The following is an 11,712-nucleotide window of genomic DNA, read 5'->3' on the forward strand; positions in this document are numbered from 1 at the left end:
GCGAAGTATTACCACCATCTTGGGTCCGTCATGCCTGTCTTTTACAACGTTACTGGCTGGACAGATCGAACCATGACCACGCCGCGGCTCATCCATCGACCGTTGGAACCGATAGGAATTTAACCTTAGAGAAAACAGGCGCCGTTGACAAGGGTCGGTATATGACGTCCGCACTGACGACGTGGACGGGCACGTCTTGGATTTTTGATATAAAGCTTCAGAAACATCCATCGACGGCAGGTTTGGACTATTCAGACTTCATCAGCATCACCAACAACCGAAAAACATCTTTCGACTGGACTTCGAGACTCCCTCGACAGTGACTCTTGACTCCCAAACTTCAACAGCAATTCCAAGAACCAAGCAGCCAACAAATCTACTACAATCATGAAGACCACTAGAGCTATTGCCGTGGGCTTGACCCTTGTCTCCACGAACGTCCTCGGACTGCCCGTATCTGACCCAGCAGCCGAAGCGACTGTTCGTGATATCGTCGAGAACAACCAATCAGCCAACGTCGTCGCAGCAGACAAGCAGGTCCAAGGCATGAACGCATTCCTCGGCGACGAGGTCAACTCGATGAGAAACACCAACCCCGCACCTAAGGACACGATCTACCCCAAGAGATCCGAGAAAGATGCACCGTACTCGATGTCCGAGGAAGAGCTTCGAAGCAAGATCTACTTTCCCAAGACCTTCTCCATGACCTCGGGAAAGCAACCCATTATTCTCGTCCCCGGCACCGCGGCGATGGCTGGGTCGACGTTCCGCGCTAACTTGGGTCCTCTTCTGGCCAAGTCTGACTTTGCGGACCCCCTCTGGGTCAACATCCCCGAAGCGTCCCTAGGTGATGCCCAGGAGAATTCCGAATATGTCGCCTACGCCATGAACTACGTCCAGAGTATGACGGGCAAGAAGGCCGCCGTTGCTGCTTGGAGTCAAGGAAACTTGAATGTGCAGTGGGCCATGAAGTACTGGCCTAGCACGCGGGAGACGGTGACCGACTTTGTCTCGTTCTCTCCTGATTTCCATGGCACCACCGAGGCATTCTTGGCTTGCGACACTGCTGCGGCACTTATCGGATGCACACCTTCTGTGTATCAACAGAAGTACGACTCCAAGTTCGTCGCAACTCTTCGCGCTGGCGGCGGAGACAGTGCTTATGGTAAGTCTCATCTTTCACTTCAACATTATCGTACCATGTATTAACACTTCTTCGACAGTCCCCACCACATCCATCTTCAGCGCCACCGATGAAGTCGTCCAGCCTCAAGCCGGCCCAAAGGCTTCAGCTTTCCTCAAGGATGGCAACGGCGCGCAAGCGACCAACATTGAGGTCCAGAAGGCATGTCCCGGAACCCCGGCTGGCGGTGAGGTCACCCACGAAGGCATGCTGTACAACTCCTTGGCTTTCGCCCTCTTGGAGGACGCCATGAAGAATGAGGGTCCGGCCAAGCTCGACAGAATCGACAAAAAGGTCTGCCTCGACCCCGCCGCGGGAAAGATGGATAAGGCAGAGATCACTGCTACTGAGGGCGTCCTTGGCCAGGCTGGTGCGAACGTCTTGAAGTACCCCTACAAGGTCAAGTTCGAGCCCAAGATCAAGGCCTACGCTAAGTAAATGCCCGGCTGGTTTCCGGGTCGAAGGCGGACCAAAGTGTACGATATGTGTACAATGCGTGTAAGAATACGGCGAACATGCATAGCACTGGGGTTTATAGCGAACGAGCGAGTCTCTTTCATCATTCTTGTACAATAGTCAGCGTTGCATAGCGTCATAAAATCTATAAATTTGCTTTCACAATTGTCTTTCGAGTGAAATCAATATTTTCCAGTGGTAATTTGATTGAGAAATCATACGAAAGATTGAAGTGTCCAAAGTATCCGACCTGCAACAACACAAAGCGACTCCATTGACTGGCAAGCATACCTCGTTCATGTGCAACACACAATATGGCCATGAATTCCGACAGCTTGAGCCGGAACACTACATAACTCCGAGCCAGATCTCCCACCATCACCAAGCTCTTTCTCCGCCGTTTTTGATAATCACCCCCAGAAGCCCCTTCGGAAGCCGTTCGGAGCGGTGATTAGATTAAGACTTCTCCGCGGGAAATCCGCCTTGGCATTGCAACAGAAGATGGCCCAAGAGCAAGAAGCATATGGTTGATCAACCTCGAGGCTCGCCATTGTCGCTTTCGAAGGATTGCTTCTTCTTTGCAATTCCAGGATGGCCGGCGTTTTCGGTCCACGAAAGGGCGTTGAAACATTTCCAATGCCACGTGTGACAGATTGGCCCCCACTGGCATCGAGCCGCTCCATCAGGGGCGTCAAGAGCCCACACAATACCCACTGAATCTTACCTTGGAGAGGGCCTATGTGGGCTTTGCGTGGATAGGGAACGGTTGGACGGTGCTACGCTACGCAGGTTGCAATTGTGGACAGTTTAGTGGGCAAAGCTTGTCAACTTGCGGACGAACGAAAGTCCAGCGCATACAGAGATCACACAAGTAGGTGATTGAGGATGGCTTCACCAGCACACTGTGGCTTCCTCGATGTGATTGGGTGCCTATGCCGGTGGGATGTGACTGAGTTTCAAGAAGACATAAATATCACCTGTTTCCATGAGACTGCTCGAAAGCACTGGACTTTTCAACTCGTCAGGATGGATTGGTCTGATAATTCTTGTTTCAGTAGATGGCAACATTAAATTTCCTGCCAAGTGCACTGGTGAGGCTCAAGCGACACCGGAACACTAACCACAGCTCCGGTGATATGATCCATCAAGAGTTAAGATCAGCACGTCTAAATGCCTCTCTCCGAGATGTCATCACGATGAGCCCATCACCAAGGACGGCTCGGACACTGACCACAGTCTAGCTCATCGGGCGTTTTGGCGATCGACAGCCACCCAAGTGAGACGTGACTATGGCACCTCGATTGTCGCAGTTTTTCGGGGGGGCATCAGGATAAATATGGGTAAAATATCTCTAGACTGTAACACGAGACAAGCCTCACCTAAGGTGTTTACCCTATTTTTCCGCCACTCGTCCGTCTGAACCCCACATATCCGGTCGTCCTCCGGGGGCTGCGCACTGCCCTCGGGCGAAACAGCGGACAATTCCGATGAAAGCCGCTTGCTGTGCTCTCGTTGTCGGGCCCAGCGAAACAAGTCAGATTCTCACCAAAACGCGCGGATATCGACATGGGAATATACGCAAACAAAAACACACTTTAATTCTGGGCTGAGGCGGAGGCTGAACGGCCCCGTTTCCCGTTCACTCACGAGGCGCGGATTACCTGTCTATTACGCGGCTACGGAGTACTGGGGAGAATATTCCCACAAAATTCCCAAGCGGAAGTGAAGAAATTTCCGGCTACCGATCAAGCTTAGACGTCGAATAAGCTTGAGTGTCCCAAGGTGGGCGCTAAAGCTGTGCTCCCCCATGTTGTCCGGCCTAAGCCGCTGCTTGAATGCCAAGGGTAGCGGGGGTAACCCGAGGCATCACATCATGACCCCATGCTCATTGCGGATAGGGGCCGCGTCTTTCTATGAGCCATAATTAGATAGACTCATACAGTTCAGCACCGAAGGCTTGGGTGCTAATGCAGACTTCCCCAAATCGGACGGGAAGGGGAGGTCGAGGTTGATGTGAGCATCATGTACATCCGTCTCGTCAGCGGATTTGCGCCAATTTCGCCAAGCATCTAAGTTTTTTGGTGTTGTAGTCCATCGCCTGAGGAAATGGCAAAAACCCGCCCCAATGTCCCATTCATCCCACCAGCTAAACCATTATTCCTGACGTTGGGACAGAGACGCTACCCTGGGCACTGACTTCTCCTTTTTGGTACTAACGCAGATGTCACGTCGGAGCTTATGTTGGGAATGGAAAGTGGGAGCGAGGCGGCGGACATGGGGTCGGTTATTGTTGCCCCTGAAGGACACGCGTACTCGCCCACCGACGACCGATCCTATGTTTAATTTTCATGACAGCACGAATTCACGTGGGCTGGTCAGCCGTCCTGCTGGGCGAGCGGTCACCCCGTCTGCCGCCATGGCAGAAAACGTGTGGTTGGGATGGCGAAATGCGGGCCTGGTTATGGCATTGCTCGGACTGCCAAGAATCGCAGACCAGCACTCTGAGGTTCTGGAACGCGCGTCATCGTGAGTTGAGCAAGCCCAGAGGACTTTCAACCGGTCATTGGGTTCAGTGGTAAGGTACCTAGTGTATGGATAGGGTGCGGAAGAAATGGTACCTCCTGGGCAATCTCCCGTGGCACAGAGGGCGGCGTCAAGTGTGACAGGGGCCGTGTCCGGGCTTGCTCCATGCTGTCACTTGTCTGGGACTCGGAGGAGATCAATGGGGAAAGGAGCCGTGTGGGGGCAAGAATTCTCTCCATTGCTTGCACTGAGCGAGAGCATCTTCGATCAACCGTTGGAAGACAAAAGAGACAAGAGGCGCCGTTGACGGCTAGGGGGGACAGCGCACAGCGTCAGAGCTCCTTGCAGCAAACCTGCCAGAGGTCGAGGAATTTAGGCCAGGAACAAGAAACCAAATGCAACGGTACCCTGCCCTACGATGGAGCAGCAGAGTCTTGGTGAGTGTCAAAGTTGCCAAAACCCGCCAGGGGACAGATGCCAAGCTCTCAAACTCCCCCACCTTCCCGTAGATTCAGAAAAAGAACAATTGTGGCACCGGCAGATCAGGGTACGTACTTTGTGCATGTACTGAACCATATGTGACGGCATAACGCGATATGATTGGCCAGACTGTAGAGACTGTACCCACTACGACGTTACCGGTCGTTAGAACTGAGGCTATTTTCCTCACAACCCCCTGTCTACATCTCTTTTTCACACTTCACTTCACCTCAACTTTTGTGCTACGCTACACGATGGGCGTCAGTTGTCGCAACGGACAACTTCCCCGGGCCAGCCAAAAAAATTCAGTAAGTTGCCCAAGTGGGCGATTGCTGGATATGCCGAATGCTATGATCCCAAAACACAGACTGCTGGGACAAGATTTACTCAATCACATCCTGCCCAGCTTCCCCTGAGCGCCTCCCGCCGAGAGATTAACCCGATTCTACCAGACTTGCATGTCGCATGAAAGATCACGGGTGATCCCAAGACCTGCTGCATGTCGTCCATCTTGGCACATCGACTCACCAGATCCCAAGCAAACCCAATCAGTCCCAGCGGAGAGGACGCAGCAGCCAAGGCCCTCAACTTGGGATGGCGTCAAGTCAACCTAAGACGACATCTTAGCGTGTTTTGGCCTCATGGGGTTCAGCCGCTAGTGCAACTCGCCCGTCAACAAGGCCCCTGGCTCCCTTTCTTTTCTTTTCCTCCCATTGGCCCACGAGTTCCTGACGGCTGTGAATCAGAGTTCAAACGACCGCGGAGACCTCCCGTCTAGTGACCCCGGTCTGCGGTTTATTCTTTTTTGTTTGTCCATGGGATGGATGGCCCATTGATGGGACCGATGGAGACGGGGGAGAGAGAAGGACGGGCAGACATGCAGGGGCCAAGACACGGTAGCGCTGGCTGATGCTGCTCCTCCTTCTCGTCCTCCGCCTCCCTGCTGTCATAGGTCCCGTTCTTGGGTCCCTCGGGGAGGAGAAAATGGGCAAGGCGGCTCCACCGACGACATCGATGTCCGTCGGTGCTGAACGACCCTTTTAGGATGCCATCGAACCCGCTGGCATGAAGGCTTCATTTCGTTCCGTCTTCCTCAACTGACTCTTTCTCTTATTCTCTGTGTGGAGCTTTTCGGCTAGAGGCCATTCCCAATTTTTTGCCCTGGCGGTGCTAATATTCTCCTGCCCTGGCGGCCTTCTTGACCAATATTGTTAATAAGTACTATATTCTCACGAGTTCTAGCTTTCCGACCATCAAAGCGACACAACAACACAGACACACATTCGAAAATGGCTTTTTCAGAGAGATCATGCCCGGTATCGGGTTCCATGGGAGCCAGAGGGAGGTGTCCAGCTGGTACTGCCGCGGCCGGCAGGCAAAGCAGATCGAGCAGTCGTATGGGACCTCGAGGATGTTCCTTCTCTGGCTTTTCCCAGCCGGGCGATATTCACACAGCATTCGATGTAAGTCAACGTCGAGACAGGACTTGATATGCTTGGAAATACTGACAATATCAAAGATTCCCCGAGGAGTCGATGCTGAAGAGTGGCTCCGCATGAGGTTAGTCCAGATCAAACTCTATCGACCCTTAACATGCATACTAACACAGGCATCAGGGAGCGCAAGTCCATCAACCAGATCCTCTATTCCAGCTACCCCTCACAACAAGAGATCGATTCAGCCAAGGACCAAAAACAGATGGACGCAATGAACGTGAACGAACAAGATCTTCTCGCTGTCGCCCTCGGCGCACCGGCGAGGCAAGTGATGCTGAGAGCGGAGGAGATTGGCCCCGCGACAGGCTGGAAAGACGGCTACCTCAGCATAGAACACGGCTTCTGCCCACCCGACTACGACGAGGCCGCCGGCGCCCTGGCCAGATCCCCTGGTCGTATCTGGTCCGATCTTGCCGAGAGAATGCCTGGATGCGTGTCCCGCGGTCGCGTGAGAGAATCGATCGCCGCAGCCCCCGTCATCGAGGGTACCGAAGACATCATCCCCGACCAGGCGCTCTGGGCTGCGCTGGTGGCGCTGGGTATGCTTTGCTCCATCTACCGCTTCGAGCAAAAGTACGACGGCCACGACGGCGTTAATGCGACTACGAACCCGTCCAAGTTGAGATTGAACTGCAAGATGGGTGACTACTTGGGAGAGGAGTTGGTCGGCATTCCTCTCAGCATCGCGCTGCCTTATTTCCAAGTATCCCGCCGCATGGGACGAACACTTCCTCATCTCACCTTTGTCGATCAATCTTCATACAACCTCAAGGTCAAGGACGCCACATCAAGCTTTCCCTACGTCGCCCGCTTCGACAACATTGAGCTGAGATGGCCAATGTTTGGTGAGCGTGCTGAGGTGGCATTCCTCAAGGGAGTTGCGGATACATCTGGTAGGACTACGCCTCTCTTACCTCAGACTTCATGCTCTCGACCCGGCTTTGCTAATCATTACTTGCAGCCTCTTTTCAACATGGCCCCGACGCCATCGCTGCTTGCCAAGAGCACGTAATGAACCGCAACAATGAGGGTCTTCTCCACGAGATGATCCGCTTGAAAGAAATTCTGGAGCGCATGCCCGGCGCCTTCCACTCGATCTCAACCAACCCCAATGCCGGTGAGAACTATGTCCCCGTCCAGCAATGGGTTCGCTGGGCGAAGTTCTCTGCCCCTCTCTCGAAGCGCTGCCCCGCCTCTTCGGGCCTCCAGTTCCCGCCCTACCTAGTTATGGACGCTTTCTTGGGCAGGAAAAAGTAAGTCGACATCTGTGTCTTATCTCGCCACTTTACTGACATGTATCCCAAGGTACACATCCTTCCTCGGTGCTGAGGGTGTCCATCTCCGCGCATGGCTCCCCTCCAACCTGCGCGCTTTCATCGCGGCTATCGAGTACCACTACCGCATCCCTGAGTACGTCCAGCAGTCCGGCGACCCTCGTTTGATGGGTGTTCTCGATGGCATCGTTGAGGCCTACACCGGTGAGCGCGGCTTTATGGGTGTCCACCGCTACAAGGTCTTTGGCATCCTCGAGGTCGCTGCTAAGACGGGCCGTACCGAGACCAACGGCGCCTCTGGTGCCGCCGATGGTGAGCGCCCATGGGAAGAGACTCACCGTCAGTTCTCCGAGGCCATGAAGGAGCGTCTTGAGCCCTACCGAGGTGCTCTGCCCGTTGAGCCCCACCAGATGCGAGGCACTTTCGAAGAGTGCCGCTACGTTACCCGTGTGTTGAGCAGGTCGTTTGTCGACTCTGACCCCTCCCGCTCGATCGCGATGGTGACGCTTGATATCCGGGATACCGGTATCACTTGGGCTCCTGGTGACCGTTTGGCGGTGATGCCTTTGAACGGCTGGGAAGAGTGTGCCAAGGTCATTGCTGCTCTTGGCCTGGAGGAACACATCGATGCTCCCGTTGAGACTACAGGAACCTGGGCCCGCTTCGAGATGCACCTCGGTTCCGTGAGGAGGACTGCTACTCCCAAGCTGACGGTCGGCGACATCCTCCGCCGCGGCCACCTCGCTCCCATCACCAAGGAGATGGCTCTCAAAATTCACGGGATGCTCCACGCATCCTCCAACACCGTCTTGCAGGTCCTGAGCACCGATGAGTGGCCTGTGAGGGGTTCTCTGGGCGACTTGCTCCAGGATGCCGTCACGGATACTCCTCCCCAGATTTGGGACAGAGTCTTCAACCTCGAAGATCTGTCTTGGTTGGCCGACTTGGTCAAGCTCGAGGTTCCTCGCACATACTCGATTGCTAGCTACACGGAAGAGCTGCTGCCTGAGACGGTCGACCTTGCTGTCTCCCGCTCCGAGTACAAGCTGTGCTCGACCTTCGCAAAGGGTAGAGATATCTCTCGCTCTGGAGTTTCCAGCGGCTTCCTCAACCCACCTGTGGAGATGGGTGAGATCGACTCCGATGACGAACTACTCATCGGCGTCTCGCGCCCAGCCGCCTTCCAGCTTCCCCTCGACCCCATGGCTCCCTGCGCCTTTTTCGCTGGTGGCAGTGGTATCGCTCCCTTCCGCAGCTTCTGGCAAGCTCGTCTTGCTCAGAGCGGTCTCTCCGGTGGCAAGAACTCTTTGTACCTCGGTGTCCAGTCCCGCGAGAAGTTCTGCTTCGAAGAAGAACTCCGCCAGTACGTCAACGCGGACTTCATGGAAGTCCATCTCGCATTTTCAAGAGACTCGCGAGGTCTGGCCTACGAGGGTCACGATCTCGTCGAGAAGCACATTCCCCCTCGCTATATCGATACCTTGATCGTCGAACAGGGTGCTCAGATCTGCGACCTCGTGATGTCAAAGAAGCAGGGTGGTCTTGGTGGCTATCTCTATGTCTGCGGTTCGGTCTCTGTGTTCGACTCCGTCATGCAGGGAATCCGCAAGGCGATTTACACCTACAGAACAGCCACCGAAAGCGGCGTCGATACTATTGTCAACAAGGCGTTTGCTGAGAGACGCTTTATGCTTGATGTCTTCATGACCCCCAAGCCCCTGCCATGCACGCTGCCGACCATTCCTCTATCACAATTGGCCCTGCATACTGGTCACCGCCCTGGATCGCGCATGTGGATTGGTGTTCACGGAAGCGTCTACGATGTCACCGACTTCTGTCCTATGCACCCGGGCGGAACCCTCATCATCAAGTCTAACGCTGGTGTCGACTGTTCAAAGTCCTTCGACAACCTCGCCCACACAAACAACCCCGAGGTGGCTTCTCTCCTGACGAAGTACTTCGTCGGTCACTTGACACCTAAGCCCGACTACGGCAGCGACGAAATCTCCGCCCTCCATGACCTTTGGTCCGCCTACCTCCGCACCACGGTTGAGACCCTCGTCGCTCACCAGTTTGAGATGTACGAGATCATGGGCGCCTCCCTCGAGACCAACTCCTCCCACGACCCCGCCGGCAGCAACAACATCTGGCTGCGCGAGTCCCTCCCCAACATCATCGCCGTCCGCACCTTCTACGGCTACCAGTCCCGTCTCCTGCAAGGCGGCTTCGCAGCCCTCTTCGGCCCGAAGCTGCAGGAGCTCGTCCTCAAACTCTCCTTCGGCGTCGCCAGCGCCAACGGCCCCGCTGCCGACACCAAGCTCCCCGACGTCCTCGGCACCGTCGCGCGCGCAAAGACCTCGGGCGACGCCGCCACCTGCACCAAGGAGGTCGCCCTCGTCGGCCAGTTCGTCTGCGATGCCGACGCCTCCCTCCGCTTCCAGGAGCGCGGCGTCTTCGCCTACGCCGCCCGCAGCGTCGAGCTCGACATCGCCCTGCTCGAGGACCTCCGCCAGGAGGCCTGCAACGGCATGGACGCCTTCGACAGCATCGCAAACTCCATCAAGGAGTCTTCCGACCCGGACGTCGAGAATGCCCGCCTCACCGCGCTCTCCACCTTCCTCCTCCAGGTCCTCGAGCGCATGGCCCGCCACCTCGAGGTCTTCTACGCCCAGCTGGCCCGCTCCTCCGTCTACCAGCCCCAGCTCGAGAAGAACCCGGCCCGCACCCGTTGGGCCCTCGTCCGCAGACGCATCCGGGATGGTAGTCTTTTCGTCCTGGCAACCAAGGCCGAGCTCTCCTCCAACCTGCTGGACCCCGCGGCCGGCCAGAACCAGCAGCCATACTACATGTCGCGCGCGAACCCGAACCAGAACATTGACTTTGACCGCGTCATGGCGCAGGTGCAGGCCTCGCTGCGACAGGACGTCTCGGCTATGAACCCCTCGCACCTGCAGCCTCACCAGCAGCACCCGCAGCAACCTCTGACGCTCAACGCCGTGCACCAGGCCCGAGGGCGCGTCGACACGGGCGACGTCAGCGTCGTCGCGAGCCGCGAGAACGCAGACGCCCTGCGCGCCATGAGCAGCTTCGTCGAGAAGAACAGCCGTGCCATCCGCCGTCTGAGCAAGATGCCCGCCGCAATGCCCACTGGCATGAACTTCGAAGACATCCAGCGCGCCGCACTGCTCGAGATGGCACAGAGCGGCGCCGGCGGGCAGAGCGGTCTGCTGTCACCCCCAGAAATGGCAGGTGACATGCATAACCATCACCACCAAGAGCAAGGGCTGCACGTCAGGAAGGGGGGGAATGGTAACAGGATCCTCCCGACGCCGCCCTCATCCCGCGGCTCCAGCCGGTCCCCCACGCGGTTCAACCAGCCCTTCGCCGTGGGAGGCAAGCCCACAGCCGAGATGCTCCTCGCCAAACTCAACCGTCCCCGCGGCGCCTCTCTCACCAGGACGCCAAACGCATCGCAGCCAGGCTCCCCAGCACCCTTCCCCGTCCTCCGCGGTTCACACTCGCCGCCGCCCTCGCACCACGGCAGCCAGCACCCCGTCGACGCGCAAACCGCGCTGAGCTCGATGATGAGCCGCCTCAACACGCGGCCGCGCAGCGGCTCCGCCGCCATGATGTCGAGCACCGGCGGCATGCACTCCCCCGCGCACCCAGCAGCGGGCGGCGGCCTCGCGCGCACGCGGTCGCTCATGAGTCTAGGCAGCAGCGGCAGTCAAGCTCGCGAGCGGGGACATGTGTCGCGGCCGTCTGGGGGTTCGCTCCGCGCGCTGAAGCTGCGGAGCGTGATGGAGCAGAGCGAAGAAAAGGTTGCTCCCACGTTTTAGAATTGAGTGGAGTTGACAGGTGTGTGTGTGTTTCGGTCCCGGAGTCCCGTATTGGGGATTCGGTGACCGACGATGAGACGAAAAAAAACAGACCTCCGTGAGCCGCATCCCGAGCGCGAAAAGCGGTGCAGTGACGGTCTTGGCGAGTTGTCGTTGTTGTTCTAGGGAATGTCCGTGTCCGTGCGGTCATCTTTCAGGATCCCTTTCCTCCGATGTGATGGATGATCCGAGATTCTTTCGTTGTCCATGATTATTTCAATTTGTGTCTATTGCTGCCTGGGAATGCACGGTTGGCTTTGCGGAAAACAAGCCAGAAGAAAAGAAAAGTACGAAAAGTACCAGTCTTTTTTAGTCAGAGGGCTAAAATGTGTTTAGAGTAGAGTTAAGGAATTGTACAACAATATTGGTCAGATTGTATGAGTCCGGACTTTGACATGTGATGAGAATAACTGTGCGCAGCG

At 56.2% G+C, this 11,712-nt stretch overlaps 2 protein-coding genes across 2 annotated transcripts; both read left to right on the forward strand.

The window, feature by feature from the left end:
• Positions 1–387: 387 nt before the first annotated feature.
• Positions 388–1,621, forward strand: COL26b_003744 (uncharacterized protein; the record flags this gene model as incomplete). The annotated part of the gene is made up of 2 exons (XM_053176635.1): positions 388–1,165; positions 1,224–1,621. 2 exons carry the CDS (start codon positions 388–390, stop codon positions 1,619–1,621), a joined length of 1,176 nt encoding a protein of 391 aa, XP_053039494.1.
• A 4,418-nt stretch (positions 1,622–6,039) lies between these two features.
• Positions 6,040–11,251, forward strand: COL26b_003745 (uncharacterized protein; the record flags this gene model as incomplete). Its single annotated transcript, XM_053176636.1, has 5 exons — positions 6,040–6,105; positions 6,162–6,202; positions 6,259–7,031; positions 7,100–7,391; positions 7,444–11,251. 5 exons carry the CDS (start codon positions 6,040–6,042, stop codon positions 11,249–11,251), a joined length of 4,980 nt encoding a protein of 1,659 aa, XP_053039495.1.
• Between the last annotated feature and the right edge of the window lie 461 nt (positions 11,252–11,712).

This window comes from Colletotrichum chrysophilum (genome assembly GCF_026319265.1).
Source record: "Colletotrichum chrysophilum strain AFK26 chromosome Unknown scaffold_21, whole genome shotgun sequence".
Taxonomy (NCBI): domain Eukaryota; kingdom Fungi; phylum Ascomycota; class Sordariomycetes; order Glomerellales; family Glomerellaceae; genus Colletotrichum; species Colletotrichum chrysophilum.